The 25,882-nt window shown below is 35.5% G+C and overlaps 3 protein-coding genes across 6 annotated transcripts; all 3 read right to left on the bottom strand.

Annotated features, from left to right (window-relative positions):
* Positions 1-129: 129 nt before the first annotated feature.
* LOC102602273 (E3 ubiquitin-protein ligase RNF170-like) lies at positions 130-3,878 on the bottom strand. 3 transcript variants are annotated; one of them, XM_006349300.2, is made up of 5 exons: positions 3,255-3,877; positions 2,169-2,365; positions 1,351-1,449; positions 1,018-1,069; positions 130-693 (listed from the first exon to the last, which is right to left on the bottom strand). In XM_006349300.2, the coding sequence occupies exons 1-5, from the start codon at positions 3,697-3,699 to the stop codon at positions 554-556; spliced, it is 933 nt and encodes a 310-aa protein (XP_006349362.1). In that variant the 5' UTR covers positions 3,700-3,877; the 3' UTR covers positions 130-553. The 3 variants fall into 3 exon arrangements, with proteins under 3 accessions (XP_006349362.1, XP_006349361.1, XP_006349363.1); XM_006349301.2 differs by having other exon boundaries at positions 602-693; positions 1,018-1,083; positions 3,255-3,878; XM_006349299.2 differs by lacking the exon at positions 1,018-1,069 and having other exon boundaries at positions 3,255-3,878.
* Positions 3,879-4,708: 830 nt separating this feature from the next.
* LOC102601943 (E3 ubiquitin-protein ligase RNF170-like) lies at positions 4,709-9,070 on the bottom strand. The gene is made up of 5 exons (XM_006349298.2): positions 8,701-9,070; positions 8,324-8,520; positions 6,182-6,292; positions 5,607-5,658; positions 4,709-5,255 (listed from the first exon to the last, which is right to left on the bottom strand). Exons 1-5 carry the CDS (start codon positions 8,879-8,881, stop codon positions 5,116-5,118), a joined length of 681 nt encoding a protein of 226 aa, XP_006349360.1. The 5' UTR covers positions 8,882-9,070; the 3' UTR covers positions 4,709-5,115.
* Positions 9,071-12,484: 3,414 nt separating this feature from the next.
* LOC102601604 (ATP-dependent DNA helicase Q-like 4A) lies at positions 12,485-25,565 on the bottom strand. Of its 2 annotated transcripts, none has more exons than XM_015309550.1 (25): positions 25,375-25,565; positions 24,399-24,572; positions 23,808-23,856; positions 23,123-23,536; positions 22,547-22,717; positions 22,328-22,458; positions 21,778-22,177; positions 21,574-21,705; positions 19,897-19,983; positions 19,681-19,808; positions 18,762-18,882; positions 18,471-18,622; positions 18,247-18,382; positions 17,537-17,660; positions 17,392-17,462; positions 17,210-17,278; positions 16,960-17,088; positions 16,722-16,880; positions 16,526-16,606; positions 16,289-16,450; positions 16,085-16,140; positions 14,280-14,412; positions 14,083-14,177; positions 13,129-13,206; positions 12,485-13,052 (listed from the first exon to the last, which is right to left on the bottom strand). In XM_015309550.1, the coding sequence occupies exons 2-25, from the start codon at positions 24,545-24,547 to the stop codon at positions 12,746-12,748; spliced, it is 3,534 nt and encodes a 1,177-aa protein (XP_015165036.1). In that variant the 5' UTR covers positions 24,548-24,572; positions 25,375-25,565; the 3' UTR covers positions 12,485-12,745. The 2 variants fall into 2 exon arrangements, with proteins under 2 accessions (XP_015165036.1, XP_006349359.1); XM_006349297.2 differs by lacking the exon at positions 25,375-25,565 and adding an exon at positions 24,659-24,716.
* Between the last annotated feature and the right edge of the window lie 317 nt (positions 25,566-25,882).

The following is a 25,882-nucleotide window of genomic DNA, read 5'->3' as shown; positions in this document are numbered from 1 at the left end:
GTCTCATTACAAGCTATGGATCACTCAAAGAAGTAAATAAACCCTAATGATACCAGATCCCTCCCTCCACAATGACGAAGGGGTAATTTGCATATAGCTAGAGCTTGAAGAGATAGCGGCAGTAATATAAAGAAAATAGCAGTAGTAATATAAAGAAAACAGAAGTTGGTAAGAAGACAAACTCCTAAAACTTAAGGACACAACATAATAGCAAGAGCCTGTAGAATAGGTCTTGTTCAAGGTAAGGTGAAAAAGACTCATTATTAGTACAACAAGCCGGTAGTTTTCTAATGAGACTATATTCCATTCAGATTCAAGAATATATGACGGAAGTGGAAAAGCGATCAACTAAATGAGTATATACATCATAACACTACATTCTATCTGTACAGACTGGCAGGTAAATGTAAGAGAACTGCATCATAAGGCAAGACCATCTCAAACTCTGCAAAAGCGCACAACCACAAAAGCAGAGGAAGATCTTTAGAAATCCAAAATCTTCAAGCTCCACAATGAGTTGACGACAAATATTTGCTTCACCAGCTGGCAGCTGTCAATGAGCAGCAAAATCAGCCTCAGCCATTTCCCTAACATGGCGGAAACGCCTTCGTCGAAGATACAGCCCAACCAAATATAACACTGAGGATAGTGCAATGGCAGAATAATCAAACACATCAATGACATTTTGACGGCCTGCAGTGAGATGGCAATAAAAAAAAGGTCAATGCAAAGAGAAATGCATCTTGAGTTCTTCACCAACAAAAATACCCAATAGCACTCCAGCATGCAGGAAGGGTGGGGAAAGAAGAGCTCTCACAGCAATAAATAGAGGTCTAATAGTGAAGACAGCCAAAAAATGGATTTTCTCAGTTTCTATTTACCTTTCAGTCCCTGTAATGCAACATAGAGATTCATAGTTTATATACTTGTATTAACAGACCAATATTACAACAAAATTGCCCAATTATTATTCTTCAAAATCTACACCCATCAAGTTCAACTAGCAGATGTGTGTACCTATTCTGAGAAAATCAAAGGGGCTGAATGTGTAAAGGAGTCCCAGGAACATCTGCAAGAAATTATCTGCTTCAGCGGATAAGTTCAAGAAATGATGTTACTAAAATATAATAAAGAATAGAATGACAAGGTAGATAAAGATAGCAAATCAGAAAGAAACCTTAACAACAATTTAAGGCCAGAAAACTGATAAATAATGAGAATTTGTTGTTCGCTTTGGAACTAATTGAGGGAGAATATTGAGGCTGTAGAGCCATAAAACCAAATACTACAGATAGCTGATTAAAGTAGCAATGTAGCAGTCATTGCATTAAGCTGTCAAGACGAACTTACAGCAAAAATACGCAATTTGTTCAAATGAGCACCAGGCCTGTCAGGATTCATCATTTCATTAAACACTCTCTTCATGTAAAAGGGAAGTCCAAGCACCTTCTGCAGAAAATAGAAAGAGAAGGGCTAAAATAAAGAAAATGTGGTGCTCTGCTATTACTTAATGGTAAACCAGTAATTATGTCTCACAAAGTGTAGGTTTAGAAACCACTGAAAATATTGCTCTGCTATTATTCAAGAGAGAGAACAATTTAAATAAAGACACACGTAATGTATTGCATGTATTTATTAGGTTGATGTAAAAATTAGGTGCAACTAACTTGTTATTTTTTACAAACCATAGATAGGCAAGAGGATAGCTTAAGCAACAAACCCGCAAAATATAAGACACACGATATGTATTATACTTGTTAGGTTCAACTAGCTTTGTTTAACAAACCATAGGTAGGCAGGCAAGAGGATTACCCATAAGCAGTCAGCACAAATCAGATCAATTCAATTCATACGACAAACATTGTCTGATTTCATGATTTCTTTAATCTCTTGCTGAATTCATGGAGCTTACATATTCAAGACTTTATCTCAAGAATATTAATGACCATTTCTTTCAAAGCACATGATCTTGAGCTCGAAATTAATGGATTAAACAAGAAGATATTCTGCTTTGAGCTTGAAAGAACCAAAGATGCACAAATAGGTCCCAACTAAAAACATAGGAGACACAAGGTCCAAACAGATGGTTCAATCTGTGCTTAAAATATAAGGATAATCCCATCTACGCAATCTAACATATGATGAAATAACATACGAGTCTAACGCACCAGCATGAGGCCATAAGTGCCACCTATAAAAAGGCGATTATACTTTCGAACTTTTTTCAAAACCTCAATTACTTCTGCATCCTGCTGACTATACAATGATGCCTCAGGTGTCAAATCAGTAAGCTTCCTCGAACACATGGGGCAGTTACAGGGCTGAAGTGCGGCACCGTAGTTCCAATACTGCAAAATGCAACCTCCTGCACGCGTAGAAACCAAATTGAAAAGAATGTGTTGAAAGAAAAAGTATTGAGGCAAAGCTTGATAAAACAACTTCAAGACAAATAACTGTGATGGTCGACTAGACAAGACCTGGCTTTTGTTGAGAATGCAATTACTTTTTCTCTACGGACATTCAAACAATTAACGTCAAATATTTATGAGTACAGGAGAGGCTTGACATCTCACTCTCCAAGAGGATAGGAAACCAGGATTAGCAAAATTATGAGATAACAGATCTCAACAATTCTCAAGGAGATTCAAATATTGTCCTAATCAATAAATTGCCATAGGAAGGATAATTTCCAACTACACTTGCATGACATTATCATTATCTTCTCCTATCTAAACCTAGGTATTGACAGGAAAAGGGATTCCAAATAAAATAGTGGATTTAACCCTAACGTATTTCAGATTTCAACCAAACTAATGAAAAAGGTAAGAGCGATAGAGTAAAATGACTCGGACATGAGCTGCACATCGTTTAAAGCCTACTAATGAACCTACATAATTATGGTATTAAGCTGGCTTTCCAACTATATTTTCTTCTTTTTTAACAAATTAATCCAACTATATATATAATTTTATGTGGTGCTTCCACATTCTCCACCGTCAATTTCCAAGGCGAGTTGCAAAATCTAAATGTAGTGTGATAAGACCACTATCCACTAGCTCTTCCTAGTAGTAACGAAATTTCAGAGAAGAGCAAAGAACATCCATCTGCTCCATATAGCCCCAATTCCTTCCAAAAATAGCAGCACATAATCAATTTCATGGAAAACAAATCTTATCCTTGAGCTATTACAATAATAATAACCACAATAAACATGGAAATGAACCAGAGACATTAAGATAAGCTAAATGTTTTACCGCAGTACCAGTGGCCACAGGGACCTCGGCAAGGAACGACAAAATTTCCAAAGCAAATTGGACAACAATCATCAGTAGGAGGCTTCTCCGTCCTCAAAAACGCATTCTCTGCCTCAACAACCACAAGGCTCTTCGAAGATGCACCATCCAGCTCCCGACGGTCCTCATCCTCTGCTGTCGGTTCACGATTACCTTCCTGCTCATCCTCTATCTCCGTTCCTGAAAACGACGTCGTACTCACCTCATTCTCAGGCGACTCATATCCCATATCTTCCTCCTCGTCGTCCGAATTCATCACGGCGGCGGAGGAGGAAGAGGCGGCTTCCTCCTGTCGTCCATCACCGGAATCGGGAGCTAAGTCAGAAAGCATAGCTGGAGAAGGTGGGATAGGGTTAGGGTTTTGACGACGATTTCGTAAAGGAATACTATTGAGGAAGAACTTCATGATAGCAGAAATGATGGAAATGGAAGAATTTTCTGTTTAGAAAGTTGTTTTTATATATGCGGAAATGTTGATGACGTGCCGGAAATTTTGATCCTAGTCGCACACTTTCCAGCATCACCTTTCTGGTCTTATCCTTTTCTTGTTTTTACATCTTTCACGGGAAACGTCACTTTTACGGTTCATTGCAAATACTCTACGTTTTTCCTTTTTTAAATTTATCATATGGGTCAGCTTAAAAGCTTATAATATGTCTTAAAAAACACTTTCAAGATTTTTTTATTTTTTTTAAAGTGAGAGAAATCAGAAATAAAGTAAATTTTTTTTTTTAATTTTACTACAAATAAATCACAAAGCTCTATGTCTTCTCCACCCATTTTAAAATTCAAAGACTACTGTAATTTTACCCTTCTGGTGACTCAGTGGTTTGGGCTTGGGACTTCCATGTTGGAGATCTCAAGTTCGAAATTCCTTGCTTGCGAAAGCAAGTGATTTGCCTTTTGGTCGAGCTCGTCGCACCGGGCTTGCCTAGTGCGGGTTAGCTCGAGCTATTGCATAGGAGCGGGGGTTTTACCCTGTGCGCACCCAAAGGATAATGGCTGTAGGTTTCCCTTGTCATCAAAAAAAAAAAGACTACTGTAATTCATTAAGTTATCTAGTTAAAAATCAATTAGCCAAGTAATTTAGTATTTGTTTTTCAAAATTTGTTATGTCTTAAGGTTAAAGATATTTAGTAAATCTCAATTAAGAGAAATAGTAGTAAAAATGATCTGTAATTTCAACTTTAAAAATGTCGAATCACCCCGTAAATGAGCTTCAAATTCTTTGATTATTTTCGCATTATTGTGCTAGAATATTTCCAAAAATTTACTTATGAGTTTGCCTAGGGAACAAAATTACCCAAGGGATTACTGTATGTATTATTTCAATAATGAAAGGGCACATTTTCCTTTTTTACTTTGGGGAGAATCAAGCAACCTTTTTGAGCTAATTTAAGCAACTAGGAAATGAGTAATAATAAATCCAACAAAGCATATTTTATAAGAATAGCTCAGACTTGATGCTTTAACCATGAATGTGCCAATCTCAATAAGCAGGTAACCACATATCATGCTGTAAACTTCTGAAATCTCGAAGATTTCACTTGACTACGAGCCTTGACAATCTTGGATTACTAATTGGTGGAATACTCTAGGACCTACCAAGTTCAAATATGTACCAAAAGCATACTAAGCACTTAGTTAATTAGAGTTCAAGACTAATATATATTCTCTTGGCTACCTACAAAATGAGTAGAAGAAAATGGTTTAAAATAACCTCCCATACAACCAAATATTCTGCAAGGGGATCTCTTTTTTTGGGCAACAAACATTGAGATATATTCACAGCAAGGACTTCCCAGTAAGCTGGCATAGGCTTTCAATCAGGATGTATTGGTAGAACAGCCAACTGTCTCACACGACGACGAAGCACCCATCTATGGTATAGGCCAACCAAATAGAAAATGGCCACCGTGGCAATAGCACAGATGTCAAACAACCTCCAGATTCCCAGTCCTCCTACAAACAAGTAATTTATCAGCTTACGTTCAAAATTCAGCAACATCCTGTCAATGGCTGCATGAAGAATCAAGACCTGGGAAGTCCTAGAAGTGAATTAGAACAGTTCTCTATAAACCAAACAAACAACTCATTCTACGAGATATACTTTCTTGTTTCATCAGTATAGACTACTCTATTAAGTTGCATTGTCATGACCATATATTAACGGTATAAATGATTCTAAAATCAGAATTACCCTATAAAGGATGAGATTCTCTAGTGTCTCATGGCTGCAATAATCATAAAACTTAACCTGCATGCCATGCCATACAAATCTAGTTCTTCAATAGAGTATGACAAGTAGAATACCAGTAGGAATGAACTGAAATTCGCAGCTACAGTAGATCCAACTCAAGAATAACTGCAGTAAACATAAAGAATTTACTTTAAGAGCGACCAATTGTGAAGAAAGAAGCTAAAGCATAAACAATCAGAAAAACAAACTGTACAATAAAGACGATTTATAGCATAATTACATCATAAAACAAAAAGGAATGCTCAATAAGATAAGTGTCTTTTGGTTTTGCATAGTACAGTACTTAGATTACCAGTGTACGCGATATTCCAGGGATTTTCTATGTCACTAACAACTTCACAGAGGAATTTAACCAAAATTGTCCTAGGGTACTTCATGAGAATCCATGCTTCACCCAGCACAGAGTACATCCAAAGAATATGGATCATTGTCTCTCATTACGCAAGGTTATTGAGTAATCATAATCATAAGAAAAAGCAACAAGATCACATGGCAACTCAAATGTGCCACTTTTCTAGATCCTCCAGCACTTACATAATTATGCATCCTTTCCTACATACTGTTGTAACAAGAATCCAGAGACCAGAAGTTCTTGGAAGATTCCCAATTAACTCTGTAAAAAACTTACTGCAAGAATGCGCATCAAGTAATAGTTTAACCGAACTTGATCAGGATCCATCAGAGTGTCCATCAGTGCTCGGAGAACTCTCCGAGTTAAAAGTGGCAGTGCTAGTACCTTCTGCGGGAAAGAGAAAGAGAACATATAAATCAGACATTAAAATGAATCAATAAGATCAATCAATTTGCTTCACTTCATCAATGAGTTCTTTCTATAAAGAGTGAAACTTCCTTAATTCCATTGGGTTGTATAGGCACAGTTGTAGGCTTGTAGCAATAAAGGGCTCAAAAGGCACCAAATAAGCTGTAAGCAAGTATCCTCCCCACCCACCCCATACAATTTTTATTTTTAAAAACACTAATGACACTTGCTCTTCTAATTATACTTCCATAAGAACTAGGTTTCTAATATACATTATTCATTCTCGTTTTCTCTTAAATTAATATGAGAAGATAAGGTAACACAGAGAGACTTTCCAACTCAAAGAATCCTCCACAAGTGTCCTTCCATTCAGAGAACTTCACTTTTAAGGGCTAGCTCCTCCAAGACCTCAAATCATTGCTCAGGTAGTCTTATCTTCTCAGTGCACTCACAAAACAAATTAAATACTCCCTCCGTCCCATTTTATGTGGCAACATTTGACCGGGCACGGAGTTTAAGAAATAGATAAAGACTTTGAAATGTTTACCAAATTGCCCTTAAAAAAATAGACTTATTTTTCTCTCTCCTAATAAATGTATTGGAGTACTCTTTTCAAGATTAAGTGGGACCAACAAGGATAAAAGAGGAATTGTACCTTTAAATACTTACCAAATAAGGAAATGTGACATTCTTTTTGGGACTGACCAAAAAGGAAATGTTGCCACATAAAATGGGACGGAGGGAGTATTTAATTTGTTTTGTGAGTGCACTGAGAAGATAAGACTACCTGAGCAATGATTTGAGGTCTTGGAGGAGCTAGCCCTTAAAAGTGAAGTTCTCTGAATGGAAGGACACTTGTGGAGGATTCTTTGAGTTGGAAAGTCTCTCTGTGTTACCTTATCTTCTCATATTAATTTAAGAGAAAACGAGAATGAATAATGTATATTAGAAACCTAGTTCTTATGGAAGTATAATTAGAAGAGCAAGTGTCATTAGTGTTTTTAAAAATAAAAATTGTATGGGGTGGGTGGGGAGGATACTTGCTTACAGCTTATTTGGTGCCTTTTGAGCCCTTTATTGCTACAAGCCTACAACTGTGCCTATACAACCCAATGGAATTAAGGAAGTTTCACTCTTTATAGAAAGGTTTTACCATTATTTAAGCATAAAATCACATAGAAGCAATGGCTGAGAAGAAAGGTCAGCGACAATCTTTCATGAGGAACAAAATGCAAGGCTGCAGCACCCAAATATTAACTTATTGTCAAAGATTACATTATTCACCAATGCTAGCAAACAACTTGCATCAGAAGTAAGATATACTTGTGATATGCTTCACTTGTACTCAACATACTTGTACTAGATATCTTTTTGGAGTTGTGACCAGAAAGTGTTGGGGAGTTATCCGTATCAGATCTCTCCCCCTTTTGCTAAATGCCACTGTACCACATCAGAAAGAAGGGCATCAGACTAAAAGGTTGACTCTGTGATTATCTTTTATTTGTATCACTTCCTGACTGCTTATTACCTCTTCCTGCTGACTCACAATAGTTAAATCTGCACCAACTTCAAGCAGAGTTTCTAAGATGGACCTCCTTGTATCTAATTAAATCCACTTAACTAGGGTAATGTTACACAATTTCCTACCATAGGGAAAAACAAAGAGAGGTTGAAATTATAAAAGAATGAAGCGACATTCACAAATAGTAGGGGAACTAGTTTGGGATACTGTTATAGAACAATAAATCTTTAGCTGGAGATGCTAATAGAGTTTTATAAAATAGTACTGAGCGTGAGATGGGCATGAAGAGTCCCACACCGGCCCTTTAAGGCATGGTTGGTCTCTTTAATATGACTTGGAAAATCTCACCTCTTTAGCCAGCTTTAAGGGTTGAGTTAGCTCAAGATCCATTACTTAACATCCCCAATAAAATTATAAGAGGTATACATAAGAAATGCACAAATGAGAATCACATTGCAGAAATGAAGCTTCTAAGATAGCAGCCTTACCAGAAATATCCCATAAGCACCACTAATGTAGAGGTGATTGTACCGCCTAATCTTTTTAAGTAGCTCGACAACATCCTCTTCCTGTTGAGCAAGTAATGATGCCTCCGGTACCAATTTACTTATGAGGCAGCAGCATATTGGACACTTGCATCGCCGCAGTGTTGATCTGTAGTACCACAGCTGCAATATGCAACTAGCTGCGGAGCAAGGGAAAACCAGGAACAAGGAAATCATAATCTACATAGAACTTATATACTTTACTATATCATTCCACCTTTCACGACTAAAGACAGAAAAATCGATAAAATGATTTTCTGAAAAGAAAAACAAACAGTAGTAGTAGTAGTATTAGTAAGTAAAGGATGTTAGAAATGTACCACAAAACCAGTGACCACAGTTTGTTTTACAAGGAATGGAGAAATTCCCAAAGCAAATAGGACAACAGTCATCCTCCGGTGGCTTTTCACTTTCCCTCCTCTTTACACTTCCTTCCTCCTCCATCTTCACATCTCCATCCTTAATCGAGCTAGAAATGTTAGGGTTTTTCATAATCCTCATAGCTTTTCACAAAGAAAAATTCTACAGTCAGCTGATCTCATACCACCCCATCAACTATACAAAAATCCAGAAAATAAATATCAGATCCTTCTGTTTTTGCTCTTCAATTTCTGCAAGAAAAAAAAAACAGAGTTTTTTTCAGTTGAAAAAGCAGAGTGAGGCGAGGTGGGGGATGACAGAGTAGTAATAATGAGAGTAGGCATAGAAAATGCAGAGGGTAGTCACCGTGAAATTACTTACATGGCACGTTAGGCTACGTGACACGTTTCAGTTACCTAACAAAATGGGTCCTACCTTTTTTGTCTTATTTTTAATTTTGGTTTCGCTTTGGATCTCAGATCGTCTTAATTAACTGTTGCTGATTCAACTGATCTTATCTCTTTATGAAAAGAAAAAAAAAGTCAATAAAGAAGTAAAAATAGGACTAATCTAAATTAATTTATTTTGAATTGAATTTTTTTGTTCTTACTTTTATTCTGAGTCTGAGATAAATACTTTAACTATCGAAATCAAGAAGCTATAATTAGTGAAATGATATGAAAGAGATTAATTAATTGGATATCTCTTTTGAAATAGACTTTTTTTTTATCCAAGTTTAACTAATGAATCGTAATTGAGATTCATAAAAAATTTACCAGGACAAGGGTGCATTCAAAAAATTTATGAAAAAGATTTGATAAAATTTAAAACTTAAACTTTAAGGTGAAATTTAAATTCATAAATTACTAAGTCAACTTCTTATTTTGTATTTAGAAAACTTATTTGTATTGGGTGTATACATCAAATTAATGCAAATTTTATTATTATATGATTTAATGAAGTAAAACACATGTTAATTAATTAAAATTAAGTAAAATAAAGGCTTAAGTCATCTACAGTCACTTAAAGTTGTCTTCATATTTCATTTGGACACCTCAATTAAGATTAGTACCTATTGAACACCTCTACTACTTAGAATTGACAATCAGCCAAAAATATTAAGTACTCCCTCCGTCCCTATTTACTTGTCCATATTTCCTTTTTTAGTTGTCCCTATTTAGTTGTCCATTTTGACAAATCAAAAAAGGACAACAAATTTTTTCCTATTATACCCTTATTTACACTTCTTGAAAATTGTAAAAGTGTATGTTGTTTCCCTCCAATTTATTTCACTTGAATTCAAATAAGTGGTTGTAATTTTGAAGTGAAAAGTTGTCATAAGGATAAAATTGTAACTTCACTGTGCTAATCATTGTTGCCTTAATCTGTGTGCCATTTCTAAAGTGGACAACTAAAAAGGGACGGAGGGAGTATGTGAGATATACTTGCGATGACATGACACAATAACGAATTAAATGATGACATGTGTCATTAGATCCAAAAATTATTTTAAAATATATTTTAAATAATAATAAATAAAATAAAATATTTTGTACCCCAAACAATCCAGCCACCCACACCAAATCTTTCCCATGCTACCCATCGGACTTTTGGCCCCCAACGTCTTCTTACTTCTTTATTTCTTCTTCTTTTATCATAAATTAACAATGGAAAATTTTTTAGATTCAAAATTTTTAAAAAAAAAACTTTAATAATTACATTGTTACCCAACCCACCGAAATTCTTCCCCCGCTACCCATAGGAACACCCATTTTTTTTTTCTTCTTCTTCTTCATAATAAATCAACAATGGCGAATTTAGATTCAATGGTGATAGAAGAGGTAAACTGTAGAAATAAGAAAAAGAAAATGGGTATAGTAATGGTGGAGACATATTAGTGATATGACGAAGGAAATGGTGGCGAAGAGACAAGGAAGAAGAACATTATGGCAAAGAGTTAAATTGTAAATTCATAAACTTGCTTACTTCATAAATCAACAATATGACAAGATTCAATTCTAGATTTGGAAAAAAAATAACCAAATGGAGGCGATAATGGTAGAGGACGTGGACGGTGGTGGTTGCTCAAAAGAAGAGAAAGAAATAGATGTGATGACGATGATACTAACAGATCTGAAAATATAAGATGATAATAATGAGAAATTAAAAGAACAAAAAAAATGAGGAAGAAGAAGAGAGGTGTATATGGCTGCCATGGCAGATGCTACGATGGAGAAGAAAGAGAATTTTTTAATTTAAAAAATGTTAAATTTGATGCTTTCACGCGCTTCTTGTTAGTGAATGACACCCAAAATGTCACATAAGCAAAAAGTGTTTAAGTGGTATCAATTCAAAGTAGTAGAGATGTTCAATAGATACTAGTCTTAGTTAAGATGTCTAAGGGAATTATACGGACAATTTTAAGGTCCCGTTGATGACTTAATTATAAATTTAAAAGCATGACATGCATGTATTGGATTGATGTATACACTCAATGCGGGTAAGTTTTACCCCTCGCCCCCTGCTTGGCCATACTTGTATACACAAATATCTACTTCCTCGTTTTCTTTTCTTTCTTTTCCAAATAAGAAAAGAAATATATATATTTTTGTCGAAAATATCTTTCATAAATGGAGTCTTAACTATTTTTTAAAAAAATCGACCGTACCAAACACATCCATAATAGAAATTGAGACCAACGAGATAACTATACTTGAAATTTGGAATTGATTAATTAAACAATACACTATAATGCTAATATCGTGATAATTTTAGTTATATAATATTACTCTCCTTACCAAGAATTTTTTCATAACCAGAGCTTGAATTCGAAACCTCTAATTAAGAAATGAGCAACCTCATTCACTGTATCACATCATTTGGTGTTTATTTACTTATGATATCATTCCAAAAGGTAGTCAAATGTACTCAAAAAGTAAATATTATTCCATTCAATTTAATTTGTTTGTCTAATTTTAATTTCACACAAAGTTTTTAAAAGTAAAAGAGATTTGAGAGTTTTATGATGGAAAAATTTACAAGAACATACTATTTAAGACCTTAATTAATAATTTATGTATATACTCCTTTTTATTTACAAAAATAGGTTATTAATTACAAACATGACAAAATATATAATTTTTGATTTTTTTTTTATATATTTTTGTATCCATTTTATTTCCTTTTTTTTGGAGTTATGTGCTAAATTTATGAGATTTGTAATGTGTTAAAATTATTTTTTAATTTTGTGATCTTAAACCTATCATGCGAAAGTTAAAATTAAAAAATTACTAAAAAGGGAAAGAGACATTTTTCTTACCCAAATTAAAAGAAAGAAAAGAAGTAGAACGAACAAGTTGAAATGGAGAGAATCCAGTAGGAATACGATACGTATGAATTTTAATGATATCTTCTAACGCATGCTCGCTAGCAATTCGCCCATCCAAAATATCCAACAAGCTAATTTTTTTATTAAAAGGTATGGCGATGTTAGTTCCTTCCTACTAAATTACTCACTTATTTCTCATGACCAACATTACAAAGATTGTGGTTTTATTTCTTTGAATATATTTAACAAAAATAAATTTAAAAAATCATACTGTACACAAAGCCCAACTGGCCAACACAAACATTAAAGCTTTGATACAGAACAAATTACTAAGGTTAAAGGACATTTAAAACGGTAGCAAGGAGGATTCAGAAAGTCCTGATGAATCCAATAGAAAATTTAGCAATCAACTAATATATAGAAAAGAGAATTATTATATACACTAGGATGAATCATAGCAAGATTAAGTTAGCATCTCATAGTAGCTGCAACTTGAGCCTTGTTCCAGCAGCTTTGTTAACAGATTTACATTTCACCCAAATTAATAAAAACAGTGTGGTGATCATAAACTTTTCACCCATGCAAACTGTGATGCTAACTCCGAACGATACTACCTGGGATGTTGATCATGGAATGCTTCTTTCATTCTGATCAACTTTTGAAATAGGAAACATTCACTAAGGCATCATGGTCTCGTCGAAATCAAGGTCACCGTCTATACATTCATCAAAATACCCAAGGTCCCTATAGTCAATAACCTCAGCATGTTTCTTTAACACCCTTTTCTTAGTACATCCAGTGCTTTCAGTGAAGAACTCTTCATCTTTGGAGTTCCCGTTTTGTACATTGATGGAATTTCTCCTCTTTTTACCTGAATCAGTATTGTCATTGCCGCTGCTACTCGTCTTATCTGACTTATAGTAATCCCTGACCGTAGCCTCAATGGTTTCCAGCACATTATCCCCGTACTTGTTGATTTTTACCCTAAATTGCACCATCAAGCTCATTAAACATGAGGAACTAAGGGTGAAAAAATTGTCTAACTTATTCTCTAACTTACTTGCCAATTCCATTGATGTCACGTAGCTCATTTATAGTTCTAGGTACTTTCTGGCCAATCAGCTGCAGGGTGTCATCTCTAGAAAAATGAGAACAATTTATCAGCTCCTGACAACAGGAAAGAATGAAAGGACGACATGGCACATCAAACAGCTTAACTTTAGTCTACAATAACGCATACATTTCTAAGCTATACTAAGTGTCAAATTTGTTTCCTTTTGTATCCTCCAGCATGGAAGAATATTCAAATGAAGTATCATATAGATGAGAATGGCAAAGAAAAATCTAACTTACTGAAAGCCCTCACAAAGCCCAGACCTGAATCCAAAAGTCTAAGAAATTTATTTTAAACTAGAATGTTTAACTTTAAAGAGAAACAGAGTCCAGCATAACCTGCAAATAATTCATCTGTTGTTGGTTACTCTTCTCTTTTGATAAGTGAGAATAAGTTGTGCAAATATGCAACGTAGGACGCCTGAATGCAAAGGGCTCTAGCACAGAATGCATATACACCAACTTTAAGAATACAGTTGGTGTATGGCACAGTGCACACTCTTAAGAAAAACAGTTGAGGACAAAAGCTGAAAGCTAATTTCTATTATTACCCTTTTGATTATTCCTAAACTGTTCTCTTAGAAAATGTAAAGTAGTTAAGGACCTCATTAAAAGAAAGGGTAAATATGGAGAAGAATCCTACAATTCTCTTGAACTTTGAAAAAATCACTTAATATGAACTAGAGGGAGTACTATGGTTTAAGAGAACCAAACCGTAAAGCAGCAAAACAATAGGACTGACTTGCATATCACATCTTTTAAAGGCCAGGAGAAATTCAAAAGTACGACTTAAGTTCAACACCATTTCCCAAGTGAAGTAGAAGCAACAAGAAGATACTTAATGTTCTATTAGAGAAAAAGGAAAAGAGAGGAAATAAAAAGAGATTAAAAAGGCACTTACCCAAATATATGGTAAGCCATGACACCATCTCCGGATTCCCTAACAATATTAGTACGAAGTTTCCGTAGAGCTGAATACAGTATCGCTGAAAGGGTCTAAAATAAACAAATAGAATAAGGTGTGGCACAAAAACTAATTGATAAGGAAAGCACACCTACAACAAGGTGCTTGGATAATCATATGAAATCTGAACGTACTGGATCAAATGTAGATTGAGGTACACCAGAAGGGTCTGTCCTTGGAGGACTCTGCTTTCCTGATGTTAGTGAACCTTTTGCTGGAGTGGCTTCATATTTGCCCAGTTTAGATGCCTTCACAAATGAAGGGAACCTGTAATAACATCAAGTAGATCATACTCTGTTGTGTGTTGCATATGACAATTTGATCAGGAGCAGATGAAGATATTTGGTTTAGTTGCTTAATATACAAGTAGTCATAGAAAGCAGCACTATTTAGAGACTGATTGTTCTACTTTATATTTTTATTTTTTTTTGATTTGCACCGGGTGTCCGAGTCTCTTTGAGCCCCGACTAATCCCGGGGGTGCACAGGCCCTCGGCAAGGAGTTTCCCGCAAGTGCACCACGGTTAATTCAGGTTTTACCCAGTCCGATGGCCCTCAGAAATTGTTTGCACCCAGTGGGTTTCGAACTTGAGACCTTGAAAGGGAGCAAACCCCAAGGCTCAAGTCAATTGCCAGCAGGCCAACCCCTGAGGGTTTTGTTCTACTTTATATTTAGATTATTTGATGTGCTATCTAATGATTTCTCTTTCAAACTTATAATAGCACAAAAAAATATGATTAGTAGTAACATGTTTGATAGAAAAAAGACAAATTTCCCACAATCTAGCTGCCATTATATATACATAGATTAACTGGACTCGTGATAGTCAATACCAAAAAACTAAATTAGATCACAGATCGAGCAGGTAAAAAAAGAAATCAAGACGGACATGAATATGTTAGTTGGAATTATATGATATACCGGAATGATTTCAATGACCAGAAGCCATCTTCATTATGGCAATTCGTAGATACTTGATTTACACTAAATTAAGAGAATTTCAATGAATAGAATGGATTGATATGTAAAAGACCCATTGATTGATCTTATTCTACACTTCAGGAAAGCTCTTAGAGTCTGATGGTGAGGGCACAAAACACACAGTGGGATGTACCACTCCCTCCGTTTCAATTTGTTTGTCCTATTTTGACTTGGCATGAAGTTTAAGAAAGTAATAGACTTTTGAATCTTCTGATCTTAAATTAAAGATATGTCAAATGTACCAAAATGCCCTTTAATTTTGCGGCCTTAAACATGCTATGTGGAAAGTTGGAATTAAAGAGTTGCCAACTAAGGAAAAAGACATTCTTTTTTAAACGGACTAAAAAGGAAAGTAAGACAAACAAAGGGAGTACATTTTAAGTTCATGAAGTAGTGTAGGGCTGTCCTACATTTTAATCCTTTGAAATATATACCCTTGCCCTCCCATTGAATATGACACCATCTACACAGCAAGGAGTTTAAGATATTAATTTAACTTGTGGTTAAAAAGTTACTTCACATGAAACAACATATCAAAGTATAAAAATCGAATTGTTAAATGAATTAGAATGTTGAATGTCGTGGAAATCTAACATCCCCAAGTTGAATCATATGTATTAGGACGGAGTAACTAAATGGAAAAAGACGACCTATGGTAAGTCATGCATGAACCACATCCCTAATTGGAGTTCTCAGAAAACACAACATCAAGATTGGAATACAGTGAAGATGCTATTGTTCCTGGCTACAGTTAAACCAAATTTGGAAGTCTGGGAGAAAGCATAAAAAAAGTCAAGCTCAAAGAGCACATCCTTAATCATGTTGATAAGCCATGTTTCTGATTACTCAATCACTTCAAAATAGTACATAGTAAGAAATGTGAAGAGAACTTGGTCACATCCAGTAACAAGGAAACAGATCACAAGCTAAAATGTAAGCAACAAGAACGGAAGTGAACCTTAATCTCATAGTCTGACCACCAGCAAATAGATTATAGGCCTTTGATTCATTCACCTGAATAAGGATAACACTTTCAGTTTCTTAGTAAAACCTCAAATGGTTGAAATTTAAAAGATGAATACCGGAGATAAATAAAGACTAAATTTTTTGCATATGATATCTGAAAGGCTGTTTTGTCTCTATTCTATCTTCAGTAAATTACCTTTAGGACTGATGAAACAGATCCATAAAGGTCACTCTTTTTAACATCCTCCACAAGAATATCTTCAGTAACAAGATGACGTAGCACGCGGGATGCTTCACCCTTGGCGAGCTTCTTTCCAGCTCCATGCATCTGCAAGGACTCGTGTCTGTGTTTCTTCACCTATAATAGTAAAGGAGACCATATTAGCCAATGAGAAAAAAGATGATAAATGAGAAGTTAAAAGCTAGGACATACATATTGACTCAAGGAGCCCCTGAAGACTTCCAAAACATGGGCTGACGAGAATTTTTGTCCTGTCATCTTCACCAATTCAACCTGACATGGCAGGCAAGATATCAATGTTTACTAAAACCAGCAACAGTCTAGTGTGTTTCGAGGAAGTGAATGTCTTCTGTCAAATACAGAATTGAACAAACTAATTTTTCCCTACTAATTGCTTTGCAACTTCAGTGACGTCTTTCTCAATACAGTTCTGAGTCTTGCAGCAATTATCACATGTTTTTCTGCAGTTGGTAGATTCGAATTTCTCTCCAAAGTGAATAAGCTGAAGGAGACGACGACAATCAACTTCATTCTCACAGTAACTGACCTGAAAAAAGTGTTGAAAAACTTGAGAAAACTAACATTACAAAAGTGAAGATCTCAGTGACTTATGAACAATCACATGCCATTCTTAGAAGATTTTCCACATTTGTCTCAAGGTTCCTCCCTGAAGCTGCCACATTTGAACGGCCGTATCCAGACCCAAAGGGACTCTGCTCTACAGTGCCTTGACTGATCATATGCTTGACTCGTATCTATTGAATTTTTTTAAAAAAAGCAAAAGATGTTTAACAGGAAATAAAGAAGTAGAGGAGATCAACACTCATATAATACTTCACTAACAGAAACAAGAAACATATTGGGACAGAGACTCACATAATCACTATAACTGTAGTACAGAACACAAGAGGAAGGTAGACCATCTCTACCAGCACGACCACACTCCTATTGAACAATAACAGCAAAGTAAATTCTACAATCCATTGAACTGAATTTAACGCACTAGTTTTTCGGAGTAGTTTAAAAGAAAGAACGAGAAATTAAAGTTTAGCAACCACCTGATGGTACCCTTCAATAGATTTTGGCAAAGAATGATGAATGACAAAACGAACGTTTGGCTTGTTGATACCTGCAGTCATCATGTTAACACTGATTAGTTAACAGCATATCAGCTTGAAAAAGCCACTTAAGTCTCAATCATACCCATTCCAAACGCAATAGTTGCACATATAATATTGATCTCATCTTTGCTCCACTGCTTCTGGATGTTAGCTCGTTGAGTACCATCCATGCTGCCATGATAAAATGCTGCTTTATGTCCGTATTCCTGCAAATTAAACATTCCCATTAGACAATTATAAACTCCAAAAAAGAATTATCTGGACTAGACAAGAAAAGAGAATGTGAAAAGGATCTTTGGTAGTCATCATCTATCTAGCTTTTAGGAAAAAACAGTGCATCAGCTCATTGAACATACTGTTCCATAAGAAATAAGGGTTGCTGACTAAGTATTTGACAAAGCGCTTTCTGTTTATGTAAAAATGAAATAGATACTGTAAAAAATAAATTACTCCAGACAGGCCTAACTATTTGCTAGAAGTTTAAGGTACCTGAACATTAGAGCCACAGTGAGTTTCTAATTTATGATCATCGTATATAAAATTAATGCAAGAAAAGACAATACGAAATTAGAAGCTTTTAAAGGAAGAAGAGATTTCAAAAGGTGATATCTAGATACTAACAAGCAACCACTCAAACTAGTTCATAATTATCCCCACATCACAGGAGAAACGAATACAAACATCATCTTGTTTACTTCATGCATTATATTATGTTTTAAGAAAGTTTTCGCTAGGAAACCAACAATAAAGCAAGAAAGAAAGAAATAGAGTGTCTGTTAAAAGGTGATGAACCTGCAGCTTTTCTGCTACTCTCTCACAATCCATTCTAGAAAGACAATAAATTATCCCGCATTGATCGAAATGATTATTCTTTATAAAAGTGCCAATGTCTTCCAAACACTTCTTTGTCTTTGGGATAACAGTATATCTGCAAATTTGAAAAATTTCCACAATCATGTATTTGCAAGGCCAAAAAAGGTATGGTACCACCTACACTTTCAGAATCATTTATTCACCTTAAATTTGGACGATTGAAGCTTTGTCGGAAAATAATGCAGTTGGCAAGACCAAGAGCCTGAACAACATCCTCCTTGACACTTATTGTAGCAGTTGCAGTCAAGGCCAGAACAGGCACAGTAGGGAACTTTTGCTTCAGGATACCTAGACCCTGGATGACAACTGAAAAGTTTAGCGTCCATTAATAGTACCCCAACAAATATGATAACACGGAAAATGCTTTTTTTTTTAGAAATAAAAATCTACAAATTATTAGTTGATAACACGAAAAATGCTTGAAAAGACATTACCTGATAATCAGGCCTGAAATCATGTCCCCATTGGCTTACGCAATGTGCTTCATCAATAACAATTCTAGCAAGTGTATCACGAGTATGTAGACTTTCCAAGTGTCTCAATAGAACATCACTTCTGCACTACCATACAAGTATTCTTTGAGTATTTCAAAATATTGTTTGGTATTAAGGATAAATTTTGTGCAGTAAGGAACACACTTTATGTTCCCTAGGACCCTGCAGAAAAATTACTAGAAACAGTATAAACTTTCTTTATCATGACTCTAGAAGGTTGACCTTTTGATAGCAGATAGCCAAGGGAAACTTAAAGAACTATTCATTTTTACAACAAACAACTAATTTAGCTAGGTATTAAATCGTGTCATTGTTGCAAAGCCGAAATCCTAATTTCATTGTTGAGGCTCTATCAAATAAAGGAACAATGAATCAAGGGACTTAAAGGTCGGTTTTGAGGGCCTGAGGCAGTGGCCACTCTGCACAATGTTGCAGTTTAGTCTAGCGCGAAATATAGTCCACTTCATCTGGAATCCAGATTCTGGATAATTCCCAAACAAATAACACTTGTGGGTATTGCAATTAAATTGCTGAAGTATAACCTTTTCCAAAGAAGTAAGACCAAGTTTCAAGAAATAGTGCTATCCAAGTTTTAGTAATTACAGATTGAGCAATCACAATTCATTAATGGGAGCTTATCCATCACACCTTCAGAAAGGTTTCATGCCTCCAGCAAGGAACTTACTTTTCCTACTAGCATCTCACTATTTCATAGTCGCACCAGAATAACAGATCAGCCAAGGAATAAGGAAGAGCCAAGGAATTTCAAGATTTGTCTTAACTTTTAAATATCAGACACTTCATTCAGAGAAGTTACCATAAGTTTCAAATGTTACCAAATGAAATTACGAGTACGCACTTGGCAACTTTCTCTGGGGTAACATATAAAAATTTGTATTTGGAACCATCTGAATTGAGCTCTCTAAGTATCTCCTGTTGCTCAGTCCACTCCATGTTGGAACTAAGATAAGCAGCAGGTATGTTAACCTGCAATGTATACATACCATGAAAACACAGCATTAAGGTAGATTTTCTTAGAAGCAGATGAAGTTATTATAGTCTCAACCATCATTACCTGCAGCAAATGCATTATCTGATCTTGGATGAGCGAAACAAGAGGTGAAATAACCAAAGTAATCCCGGGACAAATAAGACCAGGAAGCTGCAGGAAGTAGGTCATGAATGTGAGAGTCCCAGCTGCCAAAAATTCAAGTACCAAGCCCAGTACACAAGAAATGTGCAAAAGTAAACTGGAGCTCCCAAAAATAAGTCCATCTTTTGAGAAAACTGCATTAATACTCTATATTTTTGGTGTAAAGAAGAGGGTATAGATGAAGTAGATCAGTTAGTAGATTTCATAGGCTCTTTGTAATCATGACTATTTGGCCTTTGAATGTTTTTTTTGTTTGGTTGCCAGCATACCCTCATTGCTGATGAATACAACTTTACCATTCTCAAAAAAAAAAATAAGTCCATCTTTTGAAGTAGTTATATTGGAATAGCAGCAATAAGAAAGTCCCCATTTTGGGTACAAATTACCATGGCAAGAGGAAAGAAGAATGTAGATATCAATAGAGGAGCCACAACAATGATAAAAGTTTCTAACAGTAGATAGCTCAATTCCATAATGATTGTGCACATTTTCTACTTGATGCATTTAATAGGAGTAACAGTTCATGAAGAAATATCTACTCGAACACCTTTTCAGATAACTAAGCCAAGCTTGGCAAGAACACATTTCACAAACATATCTTTATTTCTTTGTATAAATGCCTTTCAACATATAGAGGGGCATATCATCGTCAAAAAAGGAATTTCCCCTAGTTTAACTCCCAACAGCATGATTACATAGCTTCGCCCTTCTTTATCTCCTCATAGGCAAGGACCCACCTACCCCTGTTGTTGATAGCTTCCACTAGTCATCCTCTAACCTCATCATGGTTGTATACTTCTCCCCCAGCAGTCACCAGGGTTTCAGGAAAACCACTACTGACGGAAACATCTTGCATCACTCATCCTCGTCAGGCTTCAACAATTCTCCTAGACCTCCCTCTTTCCGTAGGGCTAAATCATTAAAGAGACTGCATAATATTTTTCTATTTCTTTGAATATCTACATATGTATGTGTTAGAATCTGTAGATTTTCTGATAATTCTTTTCTTGGGAAATAGGTACAATTTCATTAGGAATGGTTTTACTAAAAAGAGGTAGTTTACAAACTTGAAAGAATCTTTGATTCCAAGCAATGCAAGATGAATTTGATCAATGAAATTCAAACAACCGAGCTCCAGAGCGAACTGAGCTTGAACATTAAAAACAGGGGTGACTTGTTAACAGCTCTACACATTCATAGAGCTAACGGAATTACAACTTTTGTAGGAAATATGGAATGAGCACCTGTGGTAGAAGAAATACTTTTGTCATTTCCAGTTACAATGGAAGAAAATTCAACATTTGATGCTATAACATATGAAAACCTTAAGGCCATTATTGACAACTGGTTAAGTGGTAGATATCAACAAGGAGTTTCTGTACAATCTGATGGCTTCTTAGCAAAATGAACCCAGAAGTGAGCATAGCTAAGAAGGGTTGATGATTCTTCTGTTGTTTAATCTCCTTCTGAAACTGGTACCATGTAACCCTCTAAATTTATAATAATACCAGATAATAGCATCTTAGACAGATTACATTTGCTTCACGTTATAAACACCACAGAGAAAAGCTTCAAAAGCCATAAAGTCGAATGTCTCACCTGATATGTCAGACTTTTGCCTCCTCCTGTTGGCATTAAAACAAACACATCATTTCCGCTCATTGTTGCATTTATCACCTCTCGTTGATTAGGACGAAAAGAGTGATTTCCAAATACCTTTTTGTTATTGGCCTGACAATGGAAAATATGTTCAAATTCAACTCCAGAAACATCTCATTCTTACGCACACATTGAAATACACACCTCAAGCTTCTTTGTCCAAGGGAAATCTCGACTACTCCACTTCTTGTCATTTGAACCATCAATATAGTTAACTTCAAGATACTTTGGGATGTATGGTTCTCTTTCCACTGGGGCTGTTGAAAGACCATATCCACCAGTCACATCAAATGAAAGTGATGATGAATTCCAGTTGTCAAAGTGACTGGACTCATTGTATCCACTAAACTGTGTGTCGAGTCTCGTAGGATTAATCCTTGAAGGGAATGAAGAAGGTGTGGCATACTGAAAGGCAGAAGGTGTTTCATATTGAAAGCCAGAAGTTAGTGTGGAAGCAGAACACTGTGACATCTTTCTTTCTTCATTGCCTGATACAGTTTGAAGAAATTTTTCAAGGTGCTGAATTTGCAGCTTCAGCTGTGACCTGAAAGTATGCAAACACAACCAGTTATAAGCTTCAATATTTCTACATTTTTTGTCAAGGAAGAACAAATGTGCAGCACAGACAAGACATGGTATGAGAAAACATCTAACTAGAAATAGGAATAGAAAAGAATAATATATGAGAACATACCGTTCTTGGCGAAGCATTTCAATCTGTTCTGAACTCAGGTCTGAAACATTGTCAAGAAGATCATTTGAAATCTCAATTAGCTTATCCTTCATCTCTTGTAAATGATCCGAGGCTCCAGGGCAAAGTCCTAGCTGTATTAATTGCAGAATCAAGCATCTGAGTTAAGAAAATATCAGTAACTTTGGAACGAACATGATTGAAGCAGAGAAACCTTATTACCTGCAAACCATGGTTGCAGTTTATGGACAACTCCGGTGGCAAGTTTGTCTCCTCATGTCCAGCCAAACTTTGAGAATTTGTAACTGGAGTAGTTGACGGAAACTTGGAGACAGAAGGCTGTGGCGTGCAGTTGGTCTGATAGTGTTCTACTATTTGGTCAACATCTATATTCTGAAAAAGGAATGTAGCATAACTTTCTAACTGTCTAAAAAAACCCAGATAGAGACAAATTATCAGGGGAAGATGGTCAAAGTGTAGAACATAGATAATAGATTTGCATGCACATTTCATCCTTCACTGCAGAAACCAGAAAATAAGAGACAATAGCAATTAGTGCAGAATATTAATTGTTTTCTCCTTTTGTTTTCTTTTTCTATTTTTGGTTTTGGCATTACTTTCAAAGAAGCAAGGTAAAGCTCACTTGTTTTGGTCTCTTTTACCCAAAATATCAGCATATTCAAATTGGATTTAAGTCGGCAATTCCTAGTTTCAAAAGTCAACAACCAATAATATGATATATCCTAGGGAGAGTGGGAAGTCTTTTCTGTTATCTGCTTAAGCCACACCAAAAATTACCAGAAGAATGTCATCTTCTTCAGTTTCATCAGCACAAGTGGTATACGCCTCCCGTGTCTTCTGGCTTGCACCATTTGCATGACTGCTGGATATTTCCCCTACACCTCGAGCATGTGAATTGTCTACTCCACTCTGCCTGTTCACAACATTCCCTGTTTCTGCTATGCCACTTGAGTGTGGTGGAAAACAATTGCCTGCATACCTTCTCGAGTCACTGTTTTCACCATCTTCACCAACACCTTGATGCACTGGCCTGCACCTCGCTGGAGCACAGTTTCCATCAGATGCACGTGGGATCTGTGTGTGATTAGAGTGTTGTGAAAAAGCATTGGTATCTTTAGTTAGTTGTAGAGTTTTCCCTGGTTTTGTGTAACTCTTGGGAGACAACTTGAGGCTGGTTAGAAGCTTCCAAGCCTGCCAAGAATCGGAAAACCAATATGAAAAGTGATTCCTATAGCTGACCAAACAAAGGACTCAAACAAAAATTAATATTTCGTTCAGCATTTTATGCTAGGATTCCTCAAAAATGTACTCATGAATTTAGTGCTACATAGATCCATTCTACGATTGTACAACAAATAAAAAGCAAAAATAATAAAATGGTTTCAAATAGTAATAGATGTATTAAGAACTGTCAAGAATGAAATGGTTGGAGGATCTTAATATCTTGCAGACCCAAAAGCACCTTTTCAGCTTCCAATTTTGTTACACTTCTGATTTGACAAGTCATTGACCTGTAAAAATAACAATAAGCAATAGATAAGAATACAATCATCCTTTAACTGATAAAGAATTAAAGAACATAGATACAATTAGCGTTCAGATAGTACCAGAAAAAAAATTATAAACAATAGTACCAAGAAAAGAAGAAGAAAAAAGAAGAGAATTCCCCAGGAATTTGCTGAGTGATAACCTGATGATGGATCTTAGTACATTCAATAGAATGCGGCAATGTTTTACAGTTTGTGTCAGTTACTCTCAGTGATTACTTATCTTGAGAATGAAACTTTTTTGTGAGCTAGCATTAAGTACCTCCAGCATTGTAGACCTTACTTGTCCTAAAATTTTGCATATATAGTACTGGTGGAATATACACAAATTTGGAAACACTGAAAGCAATATGACTACAGTTGCATGGTTTAAAGTTCAGTCACTCCATGGTTAATTATCTTTTATGCATCAATCATGTGCAGAAGTTATCTTCTTTGAAACGTTTGAGTAGAAAAAATGTGCAATCTTACGAGAAAACAAACCAGGTTATGATAGAGTGGCACACCTGGCATTCATTTCTTCTCTGGCACAATGTCTTTGTGTCGGTAGAGAGAAAAGGATGTTTGAACTCAAGAACTTATCTTGGCATGAAAAATTATCATGGGCAGTAACATGTTGCGTCCAGTTGGCTTTTGGAAGCTTATCTTTAGACATGGAACCTCCAGCTGAATTAGCCTCCCTGCATAGAACATCCAATTTTTAAACAAGAAAATGACGCTCCAGCAAACTTCAGAAAACAAAAAAGAAATGGAAAAGGTAACATACATGAGCACATAAACTAAAAAACACTAGCATCATCTGTTATGCCTTGGGACATAAATTAATAAATCTACTTCCCTGATGGTCTAGCTAGCTGAAACCAAACCAAAACCACACATAAAACCTGTAAATGCCACCAAATTGTCCAGGAAATGAGCATGAAAAATGAGTCTGTAGCCAAACTGATTAATGAAAACAATTAATCACTCATTTTCATTTTGTTTGTAATTGGCTTTTTAGTGCATTTCAAAAAAGAACATTTATTTCCTTTTTTGGCAACTCTTTAAGTTCAACTTCTAATTGACATATTAAGACCACAAGATATTTGATAGATTTTACTCATTTTAGTTTAAGAGCACAATATTCAAAAGTATTTATTTTTAAATTCTGTCAAGTAGACACCAAACAAACAAATTGAAACGGGGAGTATTATATGGCACACAAACATATGTACATAACCAGAAAAAGAGATAAGCCTCCCACTTCCCAGAATAAAAAATAAAAATGAATGATAGTAAAATTATGTGCACATTGAAAATATTAATGGATGATAATCGATAAAGGTACATTGATAATAACACTCCACTAATCCTTAAGAACACTCATCAGATGTGAAAGTTAACAGAATTGAGCAATTACTGAATCGGAGATATCGAATTGAAGACTGAAAAACAATTGCTTTGAAAATAATAGGGTTATGCAATGTGAAGGATTCAACTGACCATAAAAATGTGACTTTCAACGTCGTCGGCGAATCAGTCCCCGGCGAAACGGAGTAGGTCTGTCAGCCACGATATGGAAGAGAAACGAAGAAATGAGGATACAGGCAGAAAGCTTCAAATTTCGAGACGCGGGATGGATTGGCGGGATAGTTTTCACGAACGAGTTAGGGCTTGGCCCGATTCTGGCGTTAATCACGTTTGGGCCAAACAACCAAAAAATATACCATTTACATACCCTTTTTATACCACTTACACTCTGTTTAGATCATTGTTATCCTTTGTTTTATAATGTATTGTATTGTATTGTACTCTATTGTACTGTACTGTATGGTAGATACAATGTTTGGCTACACTGTATTGTTTGTTGTTGTTTAATAACATTTTAATTGTTTGGTTTGATTGTATTGTACCGTAATGTAATTTATAAATTTACTAAAATATCTTTAATTATTCTAAAGTAAGAGGTTTGACTAGAATTAAATAATATAAGGTAAATGGTAAAATAGTA

Source organism: Solanum tuberosum, unplaced genomic scaffold (assembly GCF_000226075.1).
Source record: "Solanum tuberosum cultivar DM 1-3 516 R44 unplaced genomic scaffold, SolTub_3.0 scf00105, whole genome shotgun sequence".
NCBI classification, from domain to species: domain Eukaryota; kingdom Viridiplantae; phylum Streptophyta; class Magnoliopsida; order Solanales; family Solanaceae; genus Solanum; species Solanum tuberosum.
The sequence above is the reverse complement of the archived record's forward strand: the minus strand, read 5'-3'. Positions and strand labels throughout refer to the sequence as shown.

Coding starts and splice junctions, on each gene's coding strand:
- LOC102601943 (XM_006349298.2), bottom strand. CDS start 8,881: ATGAGGATTATGAAAAACCCTAACATTTCTAGCTCGATTAAGGATGGA. Junction 8,521..8,700: donor CTGTGGTCACTGGTTTTGTG/GTACATTTCTAA, acceptor CTTGCTCCGCAG/CTAGTTGCATATTGCAGCTG. Junction 6,293..8,323: donor GTGCTTATGGGATATTTCTG/GTAAGGCTGCTA, acceptor TCTTTCCCGCAG/AAGGTACTAGCACTGCCACT.
- LOC102602273 (XM_006349299.2), bottom strand. CDS start 3,699: ATGAAGTTCTTCCTCAATAGTATTCCTTTACGAAATCGTCGTCAAAAC. Junction 1,450..2,168: donor GCACTTATGGCCTCATGCTG/GTGCGTTAGACT, acceptor TATTTTCTGCAG/AAGGTGCTTGGACTTCCCTT. Junction 694..1,350: donor ACAAATTGCGTATTTTTGCT/GTAAGTTCGTCT, acceptor ATCTCACTGCAG/GCCGTCAAAATGTCATTGAT.
- LOC102601604 (XM_006349297.2), bottom strand. Junction 22,178..22,327: donor GAAATGCTTCGCCAAGAACG/GTATGTTCTCAT, acceptor GCATACTTTCAG/GTCACAGCTGAAGCTGCAAA. Junction 19,984..21,573: donor GCAAAAGTCTGACATATCAG/GTGAGACATTCG, acceptor TACTTCCTGCAG/CTTCCTGGTCTTATTTGTCC.